Below are 27,466 nucleotides of genomic sequence, written 5' to 3' on the forward strand. Positions count from 1 at the left end.
CACATTGGGCTCTGCACTGGGTATGGAGTCTACTTAAAAAAAATATATAAATATTTCAGACTAATAATGTCAACATGGACTTTGATTCATAGCTTCATGTAGCCCTGAATATATTAGTTGTGTTGTAAACACAAACCTTTAGAATGTACCGGTTTCACAATGGCTAAGGAAATACAGAGGAAAGGAATAGGGGCTTCACACTTAAATATCACTTCTTGTCTTTTACTTGGAGTTGGACTCCCCAATGTCCATGACTATATCTTAGATATTTAATTAAATACCAAACTATGATTTTAGTCTTTGCCATTGGTAGAAGACCTTCGTATGACTCTAAAGGCAATAATTGTATTAATGCTTTGGTGAGACTTGATAACTGTAAATTCCCAAGCTCCCTCCTCCTCCTTTTCTTTTCAGGGATGGGCTATTTGTGAAGAAAAACTTAAAGATGATCTGAATCTGATGCTTCCTTGCCTTAATGTTCAAGTATTTACCAAGCCAGTGTTTTAAAAACACATTTTTCATGTGACAATTTAGATGGATTTGATGCAATCTTAAGATTTAGAGTTTCAGATAGAGTTTTGCAAAATGTGGTCATATCTGTGTTATGACACTCCAAACTGGTTGCATTATACAGGTTCAGTATATTGACCTTCAACTTTTGAGTGCTAAAAACCATATCCAACAAATTCATATGTGAAGCTAAGAGCAAATTCTAGATTTTGCTTATTAACATAGGTTTACATTTCTTACAAAAAAAATAGTAAGATGGGTCCTGTTTTGAAGGCTATGGGACTCAAGTGAAAATATGAGTAAGTTCAATCTTTGAATATTTGAATATCCCAGAAACATTATTCTAATTGCATAAAGCTCAGACCAATCTCTCTCTTTGTGTGTGTATTTCTTTTTTAAATGTTCATGGAATTTTGGATCATTTAACAGTTTCTTGAACACAGCATTTAGTTGTTTCCTATAAATGTATGGATAGTCTACCCACTAGAATGAGAGTCTTGAGGGCAGTTACAGTATTTTACTTCTTGTGCATCTTCCAAACATCTAATAGACATTGAATAGGATTGGGAGCATAAACAGAATACTTCCTAAATATGTGCTTGCTTTATTCATAGACTTTTTGTTGTGTTGTATTGTTTTACTGATGGGTGGGTCCTAAGCTGCGGACAGTTAAAGAAAAAATTCCATAGAAGGAAAGATGTCTGTTTTCATCTGAACATAGAGATAGGAACAAGTACGACGATACAGTGGAAAGGGGATTGCATATGGCGTCACACCATGCTGTTGGCAACCCAAGTCCCTGGAGCTATGAGTGATACAGCAGGAAAGCAGTCTTCCTCATTGAAGGTTTTTTTGAGTTGTTACATATATCCCGGATCTCGGTCCCTTTCCCTTTCTCTGGTAAAATTCTCAAGTAGCTTTTTTATGCTTCTTGTTGTTACCAGTAAGAGCAAGCTCTTTCAAATTCAGCTTTACATTGGTGAAAATTACCCCGGGCCTTAAGTTTCCTGATCTGCTTCTCTCCCTTTTCTCAGCTCTGGCTGACTCTCTGCACTGAATTTCTTTAATCTCTTCTCCTGACTTCTCTTTGCTTTTTTTTTCTGCCCTCTCCCGTCTTCACTTCAAATTGGACATACTTCATAAAAGGATGTCTAGGTAGTTCAGTCATTCTATTGAACCGAACTTAAAGATTGGACGAAATACATTTTAAGTGGTTTTTAACTAAAAGCTAATGTGAAAATGTTGGAATATGTACCAATATAAACATATTATACTTAAGACCATATTCAAATACAGTTAAAAATATTACATCATGTTCCTTCTAGTAGAAATCTTAAAGGGTATACATAATTCACTTTCTGAGTCATGATGTAATTTAGATTATATTTTATTAGACATTCTTTACAAATTTAAAATACTGCTATTTTTACATGCACAGAGGAAAATCAGTTTGGATAATTATATTTAGGCATTATTAAAATCAACCACAAAATAGAGACACTTTATTGTGTCATTTATCAACATACTTGATATGTATATCTAAAGTGCATTATGTTACAAAAAAATAGAGAAATTCAGCAGCACCAAGATACATTTACAAAATAAATATATCAGTTGACAAAATAAATTATGGTAAATGTGATAATAATAATTGGATTAGCCTTGGCAAAAAAAATATTCACAATGACCAATGTGCAGTTTCATAGAGCAATGGGGAAGACAGTTTTATTCCAATGCATTTACAGTATTTACAGACAATAAATATTTCTAATACTTTCCATATGTTCACTATTACAGAATTCTGTAATACGTCCTCTGAAGGTCTTTGCTAAAGATTTCAATGCCTCCTGAAAAGAGAAGGAAGGGAAAGAAGAGGAGAAAATAGGTTAATTCTCCTTAACAAGTGAGAAGTCATAAAAAGTAAAGGAACACAGAATTACAATGGAAAAGATTCCAGGGATTTCTTGTAATACTCCCAATAGGAGGTATCAGTGGGATCCACTGACTCTCCAGAACCTTTGCTACAGTCAGGGTCTTCAATACGATCCAATGATCAATGTAGTGCACGAAGAGAAAAGGCCTGCATTTCTAATTCTATGTACTCTGTCTGAAAAAGGAGACCCTGGGAGAATTTTGAAAGCTGCCAATTGGCGAGTCTGGGAAGAGAAGGGACACATTTGAGAGTCTGGAAATAAGGCCAGGTGGTGCAGTCCATCATCAAATATACCTTGCTAAAGGTTTATTGCCCAGCGATGCCTGACATGGGTGATTCAAAGGTTGCTTTTTCTGTTCAGGTTTCCATTTGGCCAATCTTTCACTAAGATAATGGCTGTTAGGAGAGTAGAGTGTGTGATTTGGAGTAAATGTTGGAAGGATACGTAATTGAACAGTATGTTCGGTTGGTGATTTGATGATATTAGTCATTCCATTAGTTGTCCTTAAACACTAATGAATGAAACTATTTTTGGATTTTAATTTTTGAAGTCAAAACTAAGAACTATTTGTCTCTCGCTCTGATAGTTTTTGGAACTGATCTGGAATTAGAAATTGGGAAAGCCCATCTTAAATTAGAGAATAAGAATCAATTGACTTCAAAGTATAAAATAGCAGTATTTCAGCTCACTGTGTTTATTATGCAGAATAAATTACCACCTGGGATTGACACGTTTTCTAACCCTTTCTAAAACACTGCAGTGACAGTATTTTAAGATGGGCCAGCAGCATTTTCTCCGCTCTTCTCTCTCCCTTTCTCTTCTCTTTGTGTGTCTATTTCCGTGGTTTCTAAGGAAGCAACTATAGAATGGAACTCGATTGGCTGTGCCATTGCATTCACAGCCAGAGTGTGGGCAGAGTTTTACATGGCAGACCCATATGGGAGTGAGACCTACAGAAGAGCCAGCTCTTGACAAGTTAGGAACTTTATGTGCAGCTTGAAGAAAGAAAAGCAAGTTGAACTTTTAGGGTGTTTTAATGTTTTAAGAAATTGACATCTTCACTAATAGTTTTGATTGGAATGCAAAATAGATCCTAACTGCAGAGAAAATAATGTATGATTAATATTTTTAATGGTGGGTGGATGTATGTTATGAACAAAACCCAAAAGGTGACTGTAAAACTCAATAATTTATGTGCTGTATCAATTTTAAAATGTTTTTGTACTGAACGGTATCTAGTGAATTGAACTTAAGAATAATGCAAGCAGGGAGGAATGACGAGTATTTTGAACAATTATTTCCTCAGAAGGAAGGAAAGAGAAAAGAAATAAAGGACCAAGGAAATGATCTTTTAATTCTATTTCTCCCTGTCCAGCCAGTTTGCTTGTTATAATGGCACATTTTGGAATAGCCAAGTAAAACATATAACATGACCCGAAAGTATATGTGTATGTTTTGTGTGTGTGTGTGTGTGTGTGTGTGTGTGTGTGTGTATGGCAGACTTTAGAGTCTCTTTTGAATATTGAAAAGCTTTTGTATTATTTCTAAGTCAATATTTACCAAGGCAAAATATATGGTCTCAATTAAATGAGTCCTACTGTATCTGGATATCTCATTTACAACATCAAAATTCCAAAATATAATTTCCAACATTTGAACGATATACTTCCCACTGGTTCATGTGAGAGGAGCCAGTTTTAGCTCAGTAGTTTCTCTTAAGAAATAGTACATGTATTTTACTAAAATTCGTGCTTGCTATATCATCAGATCACTGTATAATAATGCAAAGAGATTAAAGAGAGGACACTAAGAAAAGGTTGGTTGCTAATAAAACTGTAAAATAGTTATTCTGAAAAGATTCTTTTTGGATTAGAACATTTGCATGGCTCATAGAGTCTCATCAGTACACTCCTAAATTTCCCCAATCTTCCCTGCACCTCTGTTGGGTTGTATTGGGAGAGGGCAAACATCAGGCTGCCATACGAACAGTGCTTTCCATGAACGTCCCTCACAACCAGGGAACAGAAAGGAGAAAGCAGAAACATTCTATTTCTTTCAGTCCTAGGTCTGGATTTGATTAGGCCACTGCCTAATTTTTACTAGATCTCCTTGAACATAGGGGTAGCTTTGGGCGTAAGAATTGATGAGTGCTGAATTTCATTAAATTCCCAGATACTTCAGAGCATTTCAAATCCTAAATAAATGAAATCCATAAAAAAGTATACTTTCGTTTTTAGAACTCTAATAAATGTATGTACACACACACACAGAGTAAGAAAATGGATAAAAATAGGTTCTGGCAATAAAGCCCTTGCATTAGTTATAAATATGCACAGTTAGGATCCTATTATCTTAAAGTACACTGAATATGTGCTTTGAGCCAAGACTTACAGGGTTTGTTACCCATTAAAGATCCATTAGACATTTCCAGAATAGGTGGTTCACTCTGCTAACGGTTTCTTTAGTATCATTACTCCTTAATTACTGAAATGGAAATATCTGTCCAATATAATTATTTTTATATTTTTATTATTATTTATTATTATATAATTTATTATTATATTTTTATATTTGTATATGCTATTTAATGGTGAGTTTTGTCAACCTAAATCTAAGAGACAAGTGATGGTATGTCGGTTCAAACTGTCCTTTGAAACATCACCCTGTAATCCTATCTCTACTAGTCGGAGGGAGGGCCTGGAGAAGTAACAAAAGACTGTAATTAATGAGATCATTATGTACAGATGACAAGTCCTTGCGTGGTTTCCTCTTTCTTTCAAACCCCACGGAAAGGCTACACTGAAAAGTAAACAAACAGAAAAGATCCTGTCGGTGGAAATGCCTGAATCAGGAGGCAGCACTCACACAGTGCTGGCCCAAATATCCAGAAACAGGGAAACAAATCCAAAACTACCTATCCCAGTTCCCAGGACCGTTCAGGTCCTTTAGCCATGGAGTGCCTTGGTTTTCTGGTTTGTAAAATGAGGTTAATATTTGCTGCTTTTTCGCCTCACAGAAACACACATATCCAGATAGATGGAACAATCAGCACTAGATCTAAAAGTACCCAAACAGCAAGTCACGCTTTATTGTTTACTATGAGAAGCACGTAACCCATGTAATCTCGTTTAATCTTCACCCAGCCCTATGAGGTTGTTACAATTATTATTTTCATTTCACAGAAGAGAAAAGTGAGTCTTAGACCATGTAACTTGCCCAAGGTTGTGAACTTTAATAGGTTCAGACCCAAGATTTGAACTTAAGGTATTTGACCCCGAAGTCGGTGAATGGCATTACCACCCGCATCTGTGAGCCAAGGATGAACAAGCCATGTAAATGTGAAGTCTTATTATTCCTACTGCAATACCCTGGAAAAATTATTTCAACTTGCCAGTGGGTAAATAGATACATGAGAAAAACTTATGTCCTTCCCAAAACTTAAAAATTTTCAGAATTCATGACTTTTTTTATTCATGAGTTGGTAGAAACCAGAGTTAAATTTAATTAAACAAATTGAGAGTGTGTGTTTAAATGTTTAATGTTGATTTAAATGAAAATAAATTTAAGGTGTAATTAAATATAATTAAATGGAAAATGTGACCGGCTCAGAATTGTCTATGGTACGGTATTGTTCTGTAGTGTTTGTAGATCATATCAAAGCCTTCTGTGTTCGCCCCTGAAGTGAAAAAAAGAGTAAGAAATGAAAAAAACAATCAAGGAAGTTTGCCAGGGTGCGAGAGTAGAGAAATAAATACACTTCTGCAGCAAATAATGAAGATGCTCCCTGGCTTCTGAAGCCGGACTCAGAAGAGAAATTCATTAGTAGAGTGGTAAAGGACAGGCACTGGGGGTTGTAATGATGGAGGAAGAGAAACAGGTTTTCCAGGCCCCGATTGTGTTTCGGGGGTGGGAGGACACTGCTTGAGGGCAGATAATATTCTGAGCCATCTTGCTTTTGTAAGCTTTTAAATTGTGGCGCAATGGATAGAGGGACAGAAAGGGAGGACATTCTAGGTTTGTTCAAGCCACGGTGGGTGGAAGGGACGTGACACCCCAGCTGAGAGCAGCACCAAGGAAAGGCTATGGGGCATAGAAGCCAGTTACCGTAAATTGAAGTCCAGCGATGTCGCCGAGATGTCATAGGGGTGGTCCCCTTCTTGCTCACTGCCAGCCACACCAGAGTTTAGCCAGGCAGACCGAGTTCGCCGTTTCTTTTTTTCCTGCTCCTTGCGTTTTCCAGGCTTGCCTTTCTTTTTCTTGCCAGGTGTCTTCAGTGGCTGCTCTTTGTACGTCTCCACCTTGTTGGTTTCCTGAGTTAGGTATCTGCCCTCATCATCAGACCCAAATCGGACAGGGTGGTTCTTTGTGTTAGGAGCAGGCTTGGAGTTAGGGGACACCTCCGAGGTAGCTCTGATTTCAGCTGTGTGGATTTCCGCGATCAGGTGGTGAAGGAAGAATCGTCGCCGTAGGTCTTGGATAGATTTCCCCTTGTCATGAAGGAGCTGATGCTCAGACACAGCTCTTTTGCTTTAAGAAAGAAACAGCAGAAGAGGAAGAAAATAATAATATTTTAGTTGTTGCTATAGACCTCAAAGACAAGAGGAAAGGCCTTTGGTGTTCGAGTTGGTCCTACACAAAGGACAGCAAGCTTGTGGAGTGGGGAAAGAACAGAGAGGGAAGTGTGGGCAGTTCGGAGTCTGCAGCCCTGAATCCCATTTATGCTGCTCCCGAGGTCTGTGACTTTGGTGAGATCATGGGCCTCTCCATTTAAAAGGCAGGGTTCAGATTCAGAGATTTCTGTGCTCTCTTCTCAACTTAAAACATTATGATTCAGTTATTCTCAACAATGGACAGAAAAAACTGAGCTTCTTTTCACGTTTTTCAGACTTGTGTTGGGAAAATAAATCTAGACGTCCTAGCCCGTGAAATTAAAGAGGCTGAATTTACTTGAGTACTCACCCAGGCGCACATGCGTGCATGCACCCCGGACACACACACACTACTCTCCTATTAAGAAAATAATAATACTGAATCTCAAAGAACAGCAAGCTGTAAGAGTAAAGGCAAACAGAGGCTGGAGATGGAGTGAGCGGTAGTGCCTGTCTAGGGAACTACCTAACAGACTGAATTTTAATATGAGGAGTAGAGTATAGGCTACCAAGAACCTGTATTTGAAAGCCAAGTGTCAGAGAGAAAGTATGTGTATTTTTCTGTAAAGTAGTGGGTGGTCTCTTTAAATTGGGTTTCTTTGTGTTTAAATTGAGGTCATTCTATTTTTCCATGCATCAAGTTATTTTTTTTAATTTAGAATTTCAGAGGGTTTTATCCTTAGTACTTAATTGATACATTCACTTTTCTACTTGTTCTCTTTGTCTTAAAAAAAAATATCTCTAGGAACAAGTATGAAGTGACTTTTCTGTTTAAACAACACTAATGAAAATATAGTGGAAAAGAACAAACTAATTTCCCATTAATCCTTTTAGATGGCACCTGACTCTTGTGTAAATGTCCATCCACATATTCTTATATTATTCTGCGTGTATATTATTAACCATATGCAGGGATCACATACATTAATCAGTCATATTATGCCTGCTTCAGCTCTGCCTTATCTTACTCCAATTTCTACCACTCCATAACTCTTCCAGGTGGTTCATTGTCAAATGTCTGAGGGTACTTCACAGGGCTATCTCCCATGTATTCTTACCTCTCTCACACACAGTATCTGGATCCCTTATTTGCCTTTATTAGTACAACCTCTTTAACTCCTCAGAGAAATATGACAATAAAAATAGCATTAGTTTCATTTTATAGATAGGGAAGTTGAAGTTCAGAGAGATTCAATGACCTGCCCTTGCTCACAAAATGAGAATAGAAAGAACCAGGGATCCACAAACCAGGTCCTCTGATTCTGAAATCAAAGATTGCCTTTCAACGACCTCAATCCCTTCTCCTGTGGAAGCAGAAGTGTTGGGGAAACAAGAAGTGAAGGGCATAGAGTAAAAAGCCTGTGGTGGGAACCATGAAGGACAGTGGGCAAATGGATAGGAATTTATCAGTTTCCTTGAAGATCAAGCTTACTGCTCCAACAAGGCCATTTTTATCCCCCAAAATAAGGAACTAGGATTTCTAGAGTTTGGATTATCACTGCGGGAAATTGAGAGATTTTCTAGTCATACTATGAGTCAAAGAAGAGTAAGACATGAAAATACAGGCATTATTTCTCTAGACCATATAGCCAGAATACCAGCTTCCTCTTAGTATTTTAGTGTGTGGACCGACTTTAAGCCATGCAGCTTGTTCAAAAAAGACATGACTTAATGGAAAGGAATTTAACAGGAGCCTGGTTTAAATGAGGCATGAAGGAGTCTCTCTTCCTTTTTGAAGGTGCCACATGTGACTAGATTAAAATTCACTTACTTTATGGCTACAGTTAGTATTCTGGAAACTTTTAATAATATACAAATTTGAGGTTTTGGTACAATATATTTATACTCTCTAATAACATTTTTAAAGAATAGGTCTGAATTAATTGCATATTTCATAAGTATTGCAGTTTAATAAGTATCGTTTAGCAAAATGTCCCATTAAAAGAAGTTCTTAACCAGTGATCATTTATAGGATCTGGGGCTTTTCTTTCTTTCTCAATTCCTGGCAGATAACCACCCCATGTGTATTGCTCTCCAAATGTATAATACAGCCCACTCTAGCTTAACTCGAAGCCAAAACTTTTAATGGTCGGTCTGTTCTAATCAGGCCACCACTGCGTATGCCCCCTCTGCCTGGCATATATGCCTGTCATCTTGGCCAGCCTGTCAACTGTGAGTCACAGTGCCTTCTTAACCCAAGCACTGCACTTTCCCAGGATGGTTCCCATGAGAAAAGGAGGGATCATTCTATCCTTCTGTTTTATAAAAAGTCTACAAAGATGGCACAACTCTGTCCAGTTTAAAATAGTGTCTCTCTTGTGAGGTACCAAGCTTCTTCCTGCCTTTTAGGGGTAACTGTTAACATAATCTTAGAAAACACAGATTTTTCTTAAATGCTAAATCTGAAGCGCTGTTAACACAAGGAACAGCTCTAAGACTTCTGCATTTAAAATATCGTGAAGAATGAATTTCTGATTGGGCAACTGCCCTGGGAGATCAGGAATATAATACCATCTTTATCATCAACAAGGAATAAGATCCCTAGAGCGTATTATTTATTTTCAAAACAAGACATGAACTGACACAAGGGTAAATAATTGGCATGTACAAACTAGATATACACAGGTGGGAAGCAATGAATCCAAATTAAGGAGGCTTTCCATTTAGATAATTCTGAAATATTTAAGGGATCAATACGGCCTCAATAATAGTCTATTACTCTATACATCTGCGAACATCCCATAGCACAGTCGTTCGCATGGCATTTGTTACAATGCTAATACGGTATATTTATGGTCTTCTTTGATTATTGTAAACAAAATTTTAGAAATATGGGGGAAATGCTTAACAGAGATAACTATAAATTCAGTCAAAATATAGCTCTTCTGCTGTAAAGAGAAATCACTCTCAAGGGAGTTTTCAGGGAAGAAGACTAAATTCAAGGAGCTCTCAAGGAGCGCAGGGAGTAAAGGGAGTGATGGGACTGCCTTTTCCAACACAGGAAGGAGCAGCATGCTTGTGCTGATGCTCGGCTACTTAGGAAGCAGTCTGGGTTTGAGAAGAAAAGTTCTGTGGTACATGCACGAGTCAGGGTTCGGTTGTTAGAGCGAAGATGACTCACCATAAGTCCCTTCCAACCCAAATGACTCAGTCAAAAGCTATGCTTTTCATTAAATGGAATAGACCCAGTCTGGCTCCCAAGCAAATCAGCCAATTATGTTTTAGGTTTCTGAATCTGCTGGAATTCCCTCTCTCACTTAAACACAAAGGTTGCTACCTGCCGAAAGTCATGTTCATTGGGACAAGAATGTCTACAGGCCTCACTTTCCAACCTCCAATTTATTCATATTCTAGCCCCATTAACTAAAATCTTTTGGACTATGACAACTTATAATTGCCTCCTTTGCATGGCTTAGGAAGTGTTATTTCTGTAGTAGTCCCCCTCCACCCCCAAAGTCAGACCCTAGTTAGAAAAAACATCTAAAGCAGTTTCCCTAATACTTGGTGTGAAAAGTAATTGGGGAGTAATATGATTTGATTATATGTTAACATTTCTTTCAAGAAATTAGGTTGATTTAGTGTAATAGTAGACTAATGTTTTGTCTAGCACACAAAATTTACTGTTACTTGGCGGCAATGCAAAAATAATGACTTGTTTTTTTAAACTCCATTTGGCTGTAATAATTTGATGAAACATCTTCATCTACTGATGATTTCAGCCTTCATGAAAAACCATGGCTGTAATATGATGATCTATTAGCCATTAACTATAAGAATGTTTTGTAGTAGTTTTATAACCATCTGCTGAGTGTGAGTGTTTAACTACAATATTATATTTCACCCACAAACAAAACTATAACAGAGTCTCTGGCTGTTAAATGGTTTCTGATGTGTATTTTGCAAGGTGCAACAAAGAAAGAGTTAAAAATAGCCTTTAGGACAACTTAGCACTATTTTTATGTCATAACTGTGGATTTAATCATGGTCCATTTACTGTTTCTCAAAAGAGAAAACAGGTATTTCTCAAGCAACTGTAAAGAAAAAACTGGCTCTGTTCCAAGACAGTATTTCTTGGCCAGTATTTAAGCATGCTTTTAAAAATTCACTCTTCATCTATATTTATATATGGACTTTATATAATTTAATACAAGTCTTAAAAGGAGCAAAAAGTCTGAAGACAATTTTCAGAAATACATCAGCAAAACGTTGATTTGAGGAATACAATGCAGCTTTATCTTCAGTACAATGTTCTACACAATGTGCCTTAGGAGATTTGTAATAGATTTTCATTTTGGTGCCAAGGTTCAGACATGTCTAAAGTAATTTCATTTAAGGATTTTCTGCTCTAATAATAATAGACCAAGGGCACATATAAAACAGTTGCCTTTTTGTACACCCTCGGGAATTTACAAGGAAGCACCATGAACTTGATTGTAAATATTGGATATTGCTCTTTTTATTGTTAGTGTAAAAGCTCCTTAATTCCTTCTCCAGAGGCAAACTCCTCTCAGTTCTCAAACTTTATGGTTTTCCCATCCTGAACACTGCAGCTTAAAGATCACCCAAAGATGGTATTGCACACATTAACATACTGCTAGGTCCAACAGATTACTGAGATTGTGTTACTTGACCGCTCTTCCAACTTTTCAGTCATACAACATGGTAATATTTCTCTGGTGTGCTTGGACGTGTGATTATGTTAAAGTCAAAATTATTCTTAAAAGAATCACCAAATGAGAAGGCCAAAATGCAAGTTTTTGGTCTACAATGCAAATATTTGACTCCAGATTAAAGAACTGTTAGCAATAATTCCAAGAAAAAGCAAGTTTCCACACCTAGTATTCATTTTGGAGTCAAGCACGCTAGTGTTCCTGAACTGTATCAATACTAACATTGGAGTTGTGCCTTTGCAAAGTTGTTACTACTTTATTATATAATATGCCTTCATTATGTAATGTGGCCCATTTTATATGCTTAAAATTATGTCATTCATAATAAAGTTAGATGTGAGGCTTTTGCTTTTCACACACAAACTGCCACCCACAGTCAGTCTGTAAATCAAACGCACACAGACCTATGTCCCCTGGCTCCCTCAGCTTCTTCCGAGTTGTGTCTCTTGTAATCCTCAGGGTTTCAAAACCTTCCCGGGTCCTGGAAGTATAACCTTCCCTTTCACTACAGGCAGATGATCTTTGCCTAGAGGAGATTCTGCGCTCCCTCTTACGGAAACTCATGGAAAATTAGTCTCTTGCCTGTCTCCCCCTGAGGGCTCCCGCCGGGGTTGAGGACACGGTCTCAGCCCCGGGCAGGTAGCCGGCTCTCCCCGCTTTTTAGTCGGGCAAGGAGCATCAGTGACCGCTACGAGCCCTCGGCAGCGCCCCAGCCTGGCGGCCTCTCCCACTGCCCTTCCCAGCCCTCACCCGGCGCCCTGAGGAGGACGGGGCACTTACAGCCGGCGGCCGAGCTCCTCCACCGAGCGCCCGCAGGAGGGCACCGAGTAGCTCAGCAGGAACACCGCGACGCTCCACTGCTGAACCAGCCTCCGCAGCATCGTATCCTCTGGCTCTCGGGACCTGCAACAGAGTGGAAAGGGGCCCGAAGTGTCAGTCCGGAATCTCCATCTCCCTGGACTACCACTCTCCCCGTTTTAGCCGGCTCTCAAGAACCTCTTCAACACCAAGGGCATCTCCCAAGTTGCAAAGAAGAAAAAAAAAAACTTTCTCTGAAACCTCTCAGCACTTACTTATTTAGAAATCAGCTACTGCAACTGTGCTTTTTCCAAAACCACACAGGCAAAAAATGGACCAAAAGGAAAAAAAAAAAACACAAAAATCAGAGACGTTCCTCTGAAATAATAACCACAATGAAATGCTCTTATATATGCATCAATGATGAGCAGCGTGTTTACACGTCTTCCCTATCAATGTCTAATTAAATCTGGCCGGCAGTTCTCCCAGGTTCGTGGAGCAGAGCTAACCCCTTCCTAAAAAGAGAAGAAAGTTTCCCCCTCTGAAGTCAGCTTCTTTGCGAACTAGGCCGTCTTGTTCCAGAGCCACTTGTAGAGACCCACATATATATACATAGCTGTCTGTCTACCTCCTCTGGTGGGCTGGTTGCTTCCGGAAAGTTGATTCCACACACCCTGAGAACAAGTTTCAAGTGCGTGTGTCGTCGATCAGGAGGGCCAGGTGGCAACGAGGGCGGGTTAATAGCGGCGCGGAGGGGAGGCGGCGGCCCGAGCGGCAGGGCAGCGGCGGCCCCGCTTCACGGGCAGGGAGGCATACTGGCCGGGCGGCGCAGGTTGGAGGCGAGTTGAAAGCTTAGGAGAGGAATGTTCACACGCTCCCAGGCAAACCTGCCGGAGAAGTGAGCTAGTCGCAAAGAGGTGGCGCCCTTGGAACGCGCGCGGGGCGAGCGAGGGCGCGGGCGCGCGGGGGGCGGGGGCGGCGACGGGCGGCCCGAGCGGGCCCCGCGCGGCCCGAGCGAGCAGAGGGGAGCCCTGAGCTGGGAGTGTACTGCGAGCTGCGGAGCTCCCCGTGCCTCCGGCTCAGCCGCCCCCGGCGCTGCCCTGAGGTCCGCCGAGCCCCACCCCAGAGCCCCGGTCCAGCCGCGCCGTCCCGGGGCCGGGGGCGTGGGCGGATCTGCCAGTTCCCGCTGGGTCCCACCAGCCCCAGACTGCACGGCGGAGCTGCGAGCTGAGGTCCCCGAGGGCGTGCGGGCGGCCCAGAACAGTCAGGGCTCCCGGCGCGCCGCGCCAGCCGCGCCCGGCTGGACGCGAGGGCGCCGAGGCCGCCGAGGCCGCCGGGGGCGAACCGGCAAGGAGGAGGCCAAGGAGCAGGGGCCGGAGAGCGCGGGCGCCCGAAATCCTCCGCGGGGAGGTCGCGGGCGGTTGGCCCGTGGCTTTAAGGAGCCCTAAGTCCGCCCGGGAGCTTGGGGAGCGAGATGGGAACCCTCCTCCACGGCCCTTTCCGGGGACCCGCTGAGTGGGGAGCATCGGCTAAGGAGGTGGGGGAGATCCTTCGCTTGGAAGAGTAAAAAAGGTTTCAGACTTCAGGTCGAGATTGCATTTCTTGCTGTCTTAGAACAGCTGAGGACATCTGGAGCTGGTCCAAGAAAACCCACATACGTGATGGAGACCCTTTTGAATTGCCGAGGTGGACCGACACTCCTGGGGAGCGCACACCGCCCCTTCGCCCACAAACAAGAGTCTAACCCACCGTTTCCCGGACAATCTACTCTCTCACCCCCACCCCACCCCACCCCCCCTCCCAGTCCCCTGTTACATATTCTGGGATGACTCTATCCGTGTAGCTTCAGCCCGCAGATGAAGCGGAACTATCGCTGTACGCGTCTCTGCCTCGGAGAAGCGAAGGGAAAGCAGGGGGTTCTTTCCAAACTATTGGGCGGGGAAGAAAGACTGCTCTGAATTACTGGGCAGTATCATCTAGGAAAGGATCGCAGCGGATGTGAACGCCCGCCCCACGGACTCCTCTATCTTTCTGAAATGAACGCGGGTAGTTGGGAACCATTCAAGGGATGTTTGTCTTCTAGATAGAGAACCCCACTGGTACGTTTCTGTGCTCTCTAGAAGGCTAGTGTGATCGGGAGATTTGAGGTGATTTAGAGAGCCTGACCTTTATCAAGCCTGGCTTCCTGGCTGATGCACCCCATATTTTACGAGGGTGGGTGAAATAGCGCCCTCTCCCTCGCTGATCTCGGCTCCCTTTTTCCCTCGTTAAGTGCAGATAGCTAGCAGTTAACGTTAGCTGCTTAGTTTGGGTGGGAGTCACCCCTTCTCACAAGCTCCTTTCTCCCTCATTTGATTACTCTAAACTCCATACTTAAAAAACTTGGCTTTCTCCCACTGGAAAAAAAAATCTGGGAATTTCCACAATTTCCCTCGTTTAAGAATTTCTAAATGTTAGATCTGTTTGCACGGCATGAAAAGACAAAGTATCAGCACTCAGAAATGTCAACCTTTGAACCTCTGACACTTTCTGATTTATAATAAATTCTTTCCGAAAAGAAGCAGGAACCTTAATGTAATCATCAGATCTGAAGGGGGGAAAATCTATAAAAAAATTAAAAAAGTAAATCACAAATGAACAATTTAATACTTGCAAGTTGTTTAATATTAAATGATAATATTTGCTTCCACAATAAAAAACCCAAAGGTACTTAGCCAAATTTCAAACTACCCAGGCTTTAAAAAGTCAACCCTCTCCCAATAAAAGGTTAAAACATAGATTGAAAATATCAAATCACTTATGCTCTAAATAAATTCATTATACTCTCAGAACACTATAAATTAAAGGCTGCCATCAATAGACTGCTTTGATTTATGTTGCTTTTTCTACTAATGAAACAAAATTGACCCCCCTCTCCCTCCCTCCTTTCTTTTCTCCACACACTTTTCTGGTGTTAATGGCAAAACATCTATCAAATATTTTTAGAATTTCCTCTCCTCCACAAAAAGAGAAAATATAGACACAGGAAAAATAAATAGTGTTTATATACTTGGAATCCTGAAACTTCCTAATAATGTATTACTTCACCTTTTCCTTGATTTACAATCTTCTCTGCTCTTCTGGCCGAACGAAGGGGATGTTCTCAGCTGTCTGTTCCAGAAATAATTTTTGTTGCTCTTCTTCAGAAAAGTAAAATTAAGTCTCAAATGAATTAAAAACTTCCTAAGGAGGCTTTTCTGTTCTCACTAAAGGCAATTATTAGAAAGCAGGTCCTCTGCTAAGCTGTCCTGTTTATTACTTTGAGTAGAAATTCTCCTCAATATATACTCAGGACCCTGACTTTGTGCCTTTCTGAAAAGGATATTTGCTGACATCATAATCTAGTTCCCAAAAAACTGAATAACCTCCAGGATAATGCTGAGAACACATGACTACAAATGAGATGACTCCACACTGGGAGGATTTTGGGTTTTTTTTTTGGGGGGGGTGCTTTGGCATAGAGTGAGTGCCAAGAGAGGCTGAATGCTTGCTTAGGCCTTGCTATCATTTAAATGCACGTTAGCAAATAGGAGGATTTGAAGGCCTGTCTTTAAGCTGAAGTATTTCCATGTGAAGACAGGTTAGCATTGTGAGATCTACACCTACACGAATGCCTAGCCCATGAGCAAGCCCCAGACTTCCATCTTCCAGTCCCCAATGGCATCATTATATGCCAATTTTAAGAAGAGATTTTCTAAACTTTTAAGTATACTTTTACTCCTAAATTCATGTTAAAATAACCCATTGATGTATATCTCCAGGGATATCTCCTATTACAATTAAGTAAAAAACCCTAACATTTTTGTTTAGCTTTTTCATTTCTCTTTTTCCCTCCTTAGCCCAAACAACAAGCAAACATACACACCAAAAAGGTACCTATCACTCTTTAAACAGGGCACCTGGGCTCAGAAATTCCCTTATGACCAATCAGCATCCCTTATCTTATTACCAGTAACTTTTGCCAGTCTGTAGCTCCAAGCTATTTTTCTAAAATCCTATGAAACCAAACAATTGAACTCATCCCTTCTAACTTTTTCTTTGTTTACATAGAAAAGTTTGGAAAATTACCTCAAGTAAAATTATTTGATTCTATTAGAATGTGGTCTGAGACTTGAGAGGAGTCCATTGCCAGCGGACCTCAAGGTAGCAAGAAAGGGGACGTAATGCATTTAAATCCCAAATAGGTTTAGGAGAGGGTGTGTGATTACTAAATCTCTTCCTAGTTAGATGATAAGACCCAAACAGAGGAGGTCTTCTCCAGGAACAGGGCGGGCTGCTGACATCTGCAGGAACTGCCTCAGGGAGAAATGCCTAGACAGGCAACCGGCTGATGGGATTCTCTTTTTGAAAAGTGGGTTTCACATAATCCTCACCCTTCCCTATGTCCTGGGCAATGTTCAGCTTTCCCCAAACAGGACCAAAAAGTTCAGTAGTGAGGCACTTTTCCCTGAGGCCACAAGCCAGTGTGAGCTGAGGTCTTTAGGAAATGGGGGTCTCTAGGGGCCAGATCTCCAAGGTCAAGCACTTGTGCACCTCCTAAACCCGTGACGATCATAACTCCTCTGAGGAGTCTTTTGGCCAGGGATGGTGCTCCGACTTGTGAGTTGGGCCAGGGGGTGGAGTAGGGGGAGTAGGGGGGGAAGCGGTTAGGAACAGCAGTCCTGATATCCTGGACTGATGCCTGACAGATGCCCTTGGCTGGGCGAGTTCTTGGCTCCTCGAAGTAGGCAACTCTGAACTTGTGCGAGACCACAGGGAGAGTCCCACCTGGCTCAGACGACAACCCCTCAACCTGCAACTGATCTCGGGTGGGGCGGTGCCACACAGCCTTCCTGGCCGGTTCCCAGCTCCTCTGTGAGTAGAAGAATCGTCCTTTCTTAAAATGTGAGCCCAGCTCTCTGCAAGGCGTTCCCCCCGGGAGTCACTGGGACATCGAAAGCTGTTTACTTCCCTAACACCATTCTCCACCCCTGCAAAACAGGGCAGCTCTCAGTCTCTCCTCAAGGCAGCACCCGGAGTAGGGTGCCCATCCCCTCTGGCACAAAGATACCCGGCACCCTCAGTTAGACCGGCGTTGTGTCTATTTCGCTTTCAGCTTGCGATGACGGTGTCTTCGGGTTCTGCCCGGGACTCTTGTCAGAATTAAGGCCTCTGGAAAGCAAGCGTGAAAGCTGCACGCTCCCTCTCTGGGGTCTCCCGGCTCGGTGGTTGCGCGCCGCGCCCGACTGAGCGAGGCGAGGCGTGGTGTCTCTCAGGGAAGCAGTACAGGATCTCGAAAGACGCATGAGCTCCTCTGGACGATCTTTATCAGCCTCCCCTCGCCTCCCGCTACAGAATTAGCTCGCCCGTTGTAGATACGATCCCGGAGGAGGATGCGGGCTTGGCTCCCGGGGGGATACCAGGCTTGCTGGAAAGTTAAGAAGCCTGGGAGCCCCTTGGCAGTCTAGCTATGTTTCCTGGATTTTGGGGTTTCCTTCCCTGAGAATTTGGATTCCGGATTGTCGCACAGAATCAGTTCTGTCCGGAGCGGTAGAAATGCGGCCTTCGCGCCCCGCCCCATCCCGCTGGGTGTTGCGCGTGGTTTCGCTCCCGGGTACAGTCACAGTCGCCGGCCCAGCCCTCCCGCCCCTCGCAGGAGGGCCCCGCTCCTGGCTGCAGGCGAAGGGAAACTTCGGGAACAGTATGACCCGAGGACAGGGTCCGAAGGCTCGAGCGAACTTCCTCCAAGCGGGGCTCTCCCCTCCCTCCTCCCTCATGGTCAATCTATGACTCAAACTTGACATAAGCCCCTGGCAGACGGTGACGATAAATTCCCAGTGGGGGTGGGGGAAGAGGAGGGTGGGGGCAGATGTACCCCACCCTTCCACCCCCCTCTGCTGGGCCCTGTTCTGGTCTAGGTCCGGGTGGCCATGGGGGTGTGCAGGGACGACTCCCTCTTCCCCAAGCTTTGGGACTAGCCCTCTGCCAGCCCGCCTCCCGTCGGTACAGCTCCAGAGCCCCGGGGCCGGTCTGTTTTATTTCATTTAACACGATCCGCAAAGCCAAGGCGGGGTGAGGGGCCGCGCCGGCGAGGAGAGGAAATGAAGGGACGTGGAATAAAGTTCTCTCTGCCAACTCTCTCCGTCTGATTCTTAGAATCCAGTGGTACCTTAAAGGACTGATGTGAGGGCAAGGAGGATTATTAATTCTCGAAGCCCGCTCTGTCTATATATAGCTGCTCAGTGGTTGCAGTTGGCGATCGCGGGGGGTGTAGACCGTGGAACACATGGCATCTCTCCAGTGCATAAAAATCAACCTAGCTGGTGGCTCCTGTGGAGTTTGTGAGCAGCGCGGAGCTGGTTGGGGGAAGCCAGTGAGCTGTCCATGGTGGTTAAGAGTCCTTGACATGCGTGTTCAGGCTGTCCTGTAGAGGCGCGGACCCCCCCACGCCAGGGGCCGCGACACCCTCCAGCCCGAGCCTGCGGGCGACAGAGCCGGTGCGCGCCGGCACGAGGCTGGATGTGTTCGTTTGCACAACTCCGGGACGCGCTGTCGCAGAGGCAGAATTCCAGAGATAGACGGAAACAAACTCTGGAGTCCAAATTGTGGGTTTCCTTTTAGCTCCTTCCTGAAGGTGTCTTTCCCCGCCAGGCGACATTTAGCTTGCTTTGAGAAACGTTGGTCCATCCAGCAGCCTCCTTCCCTTCCCTGTTCTGGGGTTCTATTCTCAAACGAACGAGCATGATGGTCTTGTTAATGCTTCCCCTTTTTGTTAAAAGCATCTATGAACTGAATGCCAGAGAGTGTAGCTATGGGAATGTCCACAAAACCACTTTACTGACTGGGGAGACTGCTGCTGGAAATGGTGTCTCGGGGCTTTCCTAGGGGTGGTTGGGGTCCTTTGTAAAATATTATTGCGCAGAGGAGTGAGTTCTTTATTATTCACCAGAGCCCCGAACCGTGTGATTGCCACTTCTTAGCAAAGGAGGAAACAAAGAAATTCCCACGTAATACCCAATATAGTAGGTCCATTCTCCCCGAAGTCAATTTTGCCCAGTTCTTGGGACATATTCTTTTGAAGAACAGTTTGTGAACTTAATTAAGCTCTTCTACATATTTAAGGCAAAGGATGTTTTGCCTTCTTAATAGTCACCACATTTTTACCTTTTTGTCTTTTAATTTCTCTTGGCAATTCCCCCTCTTATCTCTATTAGCCATCCCGTCTCCATCAAATAACAAATTCCCTTAAAAACTATGAAAAACTACAAAATATTGTAAACATTTATAGCTCTTATTTGAATTTTGTGCCTTTATTTATGGGGGGCATATCTAATTAACGTCCAATACCTAACAGAACCTTTTATATATTTCTGTATAAATCATAAGACATCACCTTGGAACACATTGCTTGTTGCTTTGTTGCCTTCTTTCTTATGTAATGCAGTACTTAAAAAGAGAGAGAGAGAGAGCGTGTATGTGCCTATAAAGAACCTTGAGAATGCCTGATGTAAAATAGAAAGTATGATGATTCAATAACTTTTCATAGCTTTCCTCTCTCTCAGTATCTGCATCTACAAAATAAAAATAATGCAGAAAAATGGAATCTTTCTATATATTCTTCTAAATATTTTCCTAAGTCAATAAAATTGATATAAAACCTTTACTTTCCCTTTCTCTATTTATAAAAATAAATGAAATAAGACTTAAATGTGTACCCAGTTCCTTGAAAATTATGAAACTGGAATAATAATATTTTAGTATTATTATTTTGTAATTCAGATTAGTTTTGTTCTGTGGCTTCTTTGATAGTGAGCCTCCCCTATACATCTCTTTACTCTCCTTTCATTGAAAGGAGAAAAAATAAAATGATATAAATAGATTTCATTCTTTTATCTTTTATCTGCTCATAACTTAAGGCACTTCTTTCCCCTACCCTCCCTCTATTGGTACCTTAGCATTTTCCTCTGTCCCATGGTGATACCAATTGGATTTCTCCCTTCAAAGTTTATCTAATTCCCCTGTTTCTTTATTTTTTAAAAATAGTTTTCCCTAACAGCTCATTTATTAGATTTTTAAGATCTCATTCTTTTATCCATTAAGTGTGATAAATTTATTAGAGAGGTTTTAATCCTTTTCACCAGCGGCTCTGTTAAAGCTGCTGGACTTTTTTTTTTTTTCTGCTTTCAAGAGTTAAACATTCAATTTGTATAATTGTCTATGTGCTAAAAAAGAAAAAAAAATCCATCAGTCTCTTCTTTGTATGCTTACCTTCCCAATGTGCCCAACACTGCTATGTGCCCAGAGCTGGTCTTCCAAAGATATCTGTGGAGTCAAATTGAGTTGAAGCTCTTTCTACCTGCACTTTTGAGAAATGAAAGCATAGTTTTAATTATCTGAGATCTGTTTTTCAAAATTTGTTTATGAAGTTCTTTGATCTGCTATTGGGAACCTTTTGTAAAATATATTCTTTTTAAAATTGTGGTGGATTTGGAGGCATCCTGTGTCTCATTCAGTCTCAAAAGCTTCTCTTTCCTTTATGCTTAGTGCATGTATTACGTGCTTTTCCTGAAGATATTTCCCCCTTCATTTCATTTGTGCTTCACTTCCCAGAGACTGGTAAATGAGGGGGCAAATGTGGACTTTTGATGTATCATAATATACTGAAGTCAATTACTATGTGAGAGTACTTATGTTAAGAAAATTTAAAACTGACCTTAGCAGAATTTTTTGCACTTTGTTCCTTTAATTCTCATCTTGCTAAGCTGTAATTATACATAAAACTGCCAAAGTATTTTTAATGGTTAAAAAAAAAAAAAGGAAGACGCTTTTTGTGGAAAGGATTAAAAAACGTTTTTGTCCTATAAACACAGGTCATATTCTTTGTAAAGCTGTTCTTAACAGGCAAAAATGTACATGTCTATAGCAGTTAAATTACTCCTTAAAAGACCTATGATGGCCTTAAATGGAGCAAGAACTCAAGTGTGGTTGATATGGTTCCAAAAACCCTCATTTTAAAAGAGTTTCATTGTCGAGGTGCACCAGGATGTTCTTTTAGTTCTATAATACACAGTCTGGGCATCATAGCCACATATTTCCCTCATCTCATTCCAACCCCGGTGTGGTAAAACCAAAGAGACACAGGATCAAGGAGAGTCTGAGGATTTGCAGGGAAAGGGCTGTGTAAGTACAGTGAGTACAGATCTTTAAGATCTTCCCCAGACTTCTAAACAGTTGAGAAGGTAGCTTGTTTGCTAAGTAGTGCAAAGTGTCTCCAGGTCTATCGCTGGAGCTGCTGACATAATTAATGATTTCATTCAGAGCCTGAAAGAAGGTACTTGTATTCCCTCTGGCATGGGCAGGCCAAGTTCATGTCCAAACTCTAATACCTTGGGTTGATTTTAGCCAACAAGACTGTTGGCCCTCTTGTTGCACACCCAAAACTTGAAAGCCAAATATTATATTAGGCTATGATACTTCCCAGCCTTGAGGAGGTTGACACATCCTAAATATATAAACAGCCACTATTATCTAAAGACGGATTACATTCTGGTGAGAGATTCATTACTCCTAGGTCAAACTGGGAAAATGAAAAACCATAGAACACCCCCAACAACCACCAAACACACAGCAAATTACTTTAAAAATCAGCATTTTCCACTAAACTTTATATGCAAAAAATTCTCTTGTCCCATTTTACACTATGAGGTTAATGGCGATCCTTGAAAATTAATTATGGTACTGAAAAGACTTTAATAACATTTCTGCTAAAAATAAATTGGAGGCAGAGTATTGCCCTGGATTCATGATTGCTTACATCTGGTTTCTATTTCTGTGATTTTCATTTGGTTCTCAGAGAGTTCATTCACAGTCATCACAAGTTTCGTTTCCTGTTCTCCAATGGGAGAACTTGTCTTGATGACCCATGTATTTTTCATCTGAATGCTGCACTTTTCTACATTAGGAGATGTAGAAAGGAAGAATAAAAAATACATCAGGTCTAATCCAAGCAAACCAAAACCTGAAAGCATCTTTCTGCACCTGGCCTATCCAGAAGCCAGTGGCAAATAACAATGAGGAAATCACTCCATCTTAGACCCTTGTAGAACGAGGTAGGGAAGAAAAAATAGAAGGAAGGAAGAGGAAGAGAAGATGGAAGGAATAAAAGGGAGGGGAAGAACGGAATAAAGAAGGAATTAAAGGAAGGGCTTCTTTATCAGTAAGAACCCCCATGCCCACCCCATCATTCTTCCCATTGCCTGTAAGACATGAGAAGATATTTTTCTTTCTCACCATGTTAGAGAAAGAAGGTAATGAGCTATCCTGGCTGCTGGTTGAAAATCTCTTGAACTCCTTCACATACTTAGGGAGGGAGGGGCAGAATATTATAGGAGCCTTCATACTTGTGTAGACCAATTTGACTCTAGCTTATAATTCTAATATCTTTTTGCACCATCCAGAACATCTCAATTGTTCTCCTCTATGTAAGCAACACCTGCACCTTTCTTGAGATGATTGTTTTATCTAAAGATCTTACCTAGTTCCTATTCCAAAGTCTCAGGAAACCTCTTTTTACCTTACCATATGATTTTCCCAAATTTATTTCTTGTTGATGTCCTGGAAATCTAGTCTCCAAAATATCCCAGATGCTATCTACATTCAATAATAATTACAAATCTTATTGAGCTCCTATACTTAGGACAGCGAAGACTTCATTTCATTTATAATTGATTGCTGCCCCAGCTACAGTGGATAATTACTAGAATTGGGACTTGAAATCAGTTTTGTCTGACACTACACTGCCTCTACTATGATGTTGGGTCTGGCTGCCACATCTCATATCCACAAATCTGTTAGGGTTGATTTGACTGTTGTGACTGGTTAGGCAACTGTTGTCTTCTCTCACCCACCCATATGGGTTCTTGAAAGCTATATATTTAGTTGAAGAGATTGAGAAGAACCCTTCCTTGATCAAAGGTTGTTGAGGCACTAAACATCTTCATTGGAAAGCAAATCATAGGATGGTCTAACAGACCAAAATAAAAAGAAGAACATCTTTTTTTTTTTTTTTTTTTTTTGAGGCTGATTGCATGGTCTTATTACCACACTGTAGAAATAGTCCAAGAATTGGTTTTATCTGATGGTCTTATGTCAGCATTTATTGAGATTCTACTTTATGCTAAGTTCTACTCTTGGAACTTTATTTTTTTTTAAAGATTTATTTATTTGAAAGAGAAAGAGAGTGTACAAGCAGAGGGGAGGGCAGAAGGAGAGGGAACAGGAGGAAGGAGACTCCACACTGAGCCTGAGGTGGGGCTCAGGCTCGATCTCAGGATGCTGAGAACATGACCTGAGCTGAAATCAAGAGTCAGATGCTTAACTGACTGAGTCTCCCAGGTGCCCCTACTCTTGGAAAACCACATGCATTTGGATTATTGCCGTAATGCCCACGGAAATGGTTTATCAAGACACCCCCCCCACCGCCCTTTTCTTTCAAAATCACTCTTGGATCAGCCCCATCTCAGTTTTTGATTAGGAATATAGTGTATTTCAAAAATACACTATATTTTTGAAAAAGTCATGGGAAAAATATGTATGCATCTTTGGGGAAATTGGTATCAAATATAATTTCATTTAAGCTATTGATCACCCACTGTGTCTAAGCCCTGTATTTTTAAAAAGCCATACATCATGATTCTGTTTCTTCTTTTATTGCTTAAGCTACATTCTCTACCTTTTTGTTATAAGTTACTTCAAATCTTTTCTGGATGTAAGCAGATAAAAAAGGAAAATCTAGTATGAATTTGAGATAAAGTGTCAGGGTTATTTTCAGAGAATATAAAATGTTCATCTGTTCATTCAGTCATTCAAAAGTATTTCTCAAATATCTAGTAGGCCAGACACTGTGGTAGTTTCTGGGGTGACACTAATGAATGCGATTTACAGTCTCTTTAGGACTCTGAATCTCTTAATTCTTATTTACTAAATATTTGACTAATATTTTTATTATAAATCTTTAAATTTTGACATATTAAATATTTTACTCACATTGTTTATCGTCTATCTCCTCCCACTGTAATAAATGCAAACTCTGTAAAGGCCAACATTTTTCTCTGTTTTTGTTGTACCTCCAGAACCTAGAGCAACACTTGGCACACGGTTGGAAGTCAATAAAATTTTTTAAAATTTAAATTCAAGTTAGTTAACATATAGTGTAGTATTGGTTTCAGGAATAGAATTTCGTGATTCATCACTTACATATAATACCCTGTGCTCATCACAACAAGTGCCCTCCTTATTATCCATCACACATTTAGCCTATCCCCCCACCCACCTCCAGAAGTCAATAGATATTTCAAAGAAGGAGAGAATGAATGAACATTAAAAAGTGCAAGTACTTTTTCCTGAAATACCCATTGTAGTACATATACATATTTACATATTTTTTTGATAAAAACAGATTTCTACCTTGAGTTGGCAATTTTCCTCATGAAAATCCTCACTTATATCAATAAACTAGAGGATTACTGATAAATGAAAATAATGTCAGGTTAAACACAACAATCTTTTAAAATATCCTATGTAATAGTAAGTTAGACTTGCCCAGAAATGAATTATTTTTACCATCAAAGGCAGGTCCTATTTTCATTCCTGCGTAAATTCATTTTACCTCCCAAAGTATAACACAATTAGATTAGTCTCTATTATCAGATCATACAGCCAGAATGGAGAATGTTATTTTACCACACCCTAGTAAGGATTCCTGCTAGAGGGAAAGGCTGGCTATTGTGCTTTAAGTGGTTCCATCATAGCTGAATCATTAATCAACCAAAGCCTTACATATGTTGAATTTGTCCTTTTTTCCTACAGTAAGTAAATACATATTATTGTCATGGCAGATGAGTTGGATAGAATAGTATCATACCTGAGTCAGTTCCCCACTCCTTTCCCTAACTGCCACATTCAATTGTATAATAATGCCTATGAATGCATTTTTCAGTTATTTTTTGAAACCACATTTTCCCCTCAAATGACCTGTTATAGCTGTGGTTTAAGTGCTACATTTTCCTTACAATAGCTCTGAGCAATAGCCCTCCACTTCACCATGGAGTTATGAGCTTAATATATTTGCTACGTTAATTCAAAAGAATGCAGAATTATATTAAAAACCTAAAATAAAGCTGATCTATGAAATCCTATGTTGTATAATACTATATATGACCTTTCATTGGAGTTTCAGACATCTGTGAATGCATGAAACCTTTTTTTTTTCCCCAGTCCTGACAAGAAAGGTTATTGCATAGCCCAATAGGTTAAAACTTAAAATGCAAGCAACATTACATAGCCTGTCAAAAACACATCATTGGATAGAACTTGAAAATCGTAGTTGCTGTCCTGTTCAGTTATCATAGATCTTGGCCTAGAGTTCCTGGCAAGAAGAGTGTTTGAAAGGAGCCTATCTCAAGCTCTATTAGATGCTGTTAGAAGAATAAAAGTTGGCAACATTTTTCCACAGCGGGCCAAGGGTAGCGGAAACTCACTTTCATATTATAAACTGGAGGTAATAGAGCAGCGTGACCTTAAGTGTTAGTTTTAAAAGGGACATAAGGGGCTCCTGGGTGGCTCAGTTGGTTGAGTGACTGCCTTCAACTCAGGTCATGATCCCAGGGTCCTGGGATCAAGTCCCACATCAGCCTCTCTGCTCAGTGGGCAGTCTGCTTCTCCCTCTCCCTCTGCCGCTCCCTCTGCTTGTGCTCTCCTGCTCTGTCAAATAAATAAATAAATAAATAAATAAATAAATAAATAAATAAATAAATAAAATCTTTAAAAAAAAAAGGGACATAAGACAATCCTATGTTTAACAAGGCATCATTTAAAGGATGAAGCTCAAGTAATTAGAGCATCAGCAAATGCATAAATAGTGACAATCGGGTGGGGGGGGGGAATTGAGTGTTCAACAATTTCAATGGAAGAATATTCCCTGGTGTCACTCAGCCAGCCTTTAAGCAAAGCCTTTCCAAATCTCCATGGGAATATTGCTCATGCATTAGGTACTCTCAAGTGCTCCTTAAAGAAACATTATTATGATCTTACATTAAACCGAAGAGAAATAGACAGGAAGGCAAAGCCATAGTCTCCACATAAAGGAAGGGGCACCTGAATTACAACCTGTTGACTTTTAATTTTTGGTACATTTGCTTAGGCAATGAGGACTATAGTTTATCATGAATATTTATTGACAATGTGAGCAATGGAAAGAGTGAGTCAAAGACCTAGATTTCAGTCCTGTCTCTTTTTTTTACCAGCTAGTTTTATAAATTTTTAAAAAAGTATAGAATCTCTCAGAGTCAGAGTTTATTCACCTGTGGAATGGGGATAGCATTAGCACGTACTTCATGGGGATGTCATAATGATCAAATGAACTAGTACATGTGAAGTCACTTTGTAGGCTGTAAAGCCTTATTGAAATATTTAATTAAAGGCATATATTACATTTGGCCATCATTCTATATGGAAATACATAGGTAGATACAAATCTAAATTATTCACCCCTCAAGCATTCAGATGAGCATTTGATAGCACATTGGGACAATTAGACAATGAAAATGAACTTAGGATTAAGATTTTTTTGTTTGGCTTTTCACTCTCTTGATATTTTCCTTCATTTACTTGACAAATATTAGCATTTTGTGAATCAGTTCAGGAAATGCCATCCTCCCTGATTCCCAGCATGAATGCCATACTGAATATCTTTCAAATAAGGGGTGGCTAACTGATTTGTAACAGGGGTTGCTCATTTTCAATATCTGCTGTTACCTAAGCATCTTTGTTTGGATAGCTATTTCAGTTGTGGCTATGACAGTCCCTGAGGCATCCCATGAATCAGCAA

The 27,466-nt window shown here is 40.8% G+C and overlaps 1 protein-coding gene across 4 annotated transcripts; it reads right to left on the reverse strand.

The window, feature by feature from the left end:
* Positions 1-1,912: 1,912 nt before the first annotated feature.
* PTHLH (parathyroid hormone like hormone) lies at positions 1,913-14,475 on the reverse strand. 4 transcript variants are annotated; one of them, XM_087855729.1, is made up of 5 exons: positions 14,377-14,475; positions 13,190-13,448; positions 12,544-12,666; positions 6,549-6,971; positions 1,913-2,357 (listed from the first exon to the last, which is right to left on the reverse strand). In XM_087855729.1, the coding sequence occupies exons 3-5, from the start codon at positions 12,642-12,644 to the stop codon at positions 2,348-2,350; spliced, it is 534 nt and encodes a 177-aa protein (XP_087711855.1). In that variant the 5' UTR covers positions 12,645-12,666; positions 13,190-13,448; positions 14,377-14,475; the 3' UTR covers positions 1,913-2,347. The 4 variants fall into 4 exon arrangements, with proteins under 4 accessions (XP_087711855.1, XP_045667810.1, XP_087711856.1 ...); XM_045811854.2 differs by lacking the exon at positions 14,377-14,475 and having other exon boundaries at positions 13,190-13,471; XM_087855730.1 differs by lacking the exons at positions 13,190-13,448; positions 14,377-14,475 and adding an exon at positions 12,837-13,160.
* Between the last annotated feature and the right edge of the window lie 12,991 nt (positions 14,476-27,466).

The sequence above is a fragment of the Ursus americanus genome, chromosome 25 (genome assembly GCF_024610735.1).
Source record: "Ursus americanus isolate L20-20 chromosome 25, mUrsAme1.1.p, whole genome shotgun sequence".
NCBI lineage: Eukaryota > Metazoa > Chordata > Mammalia > Carnivora > Ursidae > Ursus > Ursus americanus.

What these genes read in the sequence shown, in the direction of transcription:
- PTHLH (XM_087855729.1), bottom strand. Translation starts at nt 12,644, where the DNA reads ATGCTGCGGAGGCTGGTTCAGCAGTGGAGCGTCGCGGTGTTCCTGCTG. An exon ending in GAGGAGCTCGGCCGCCGGCT is followed by an intron (nt 6,972 to 12,543) that starts GTAAGTGCCCCG and finishes TCTTTCTTAAAG; the next exon opens with CAAAAGAGCTGTGTCTGAGC.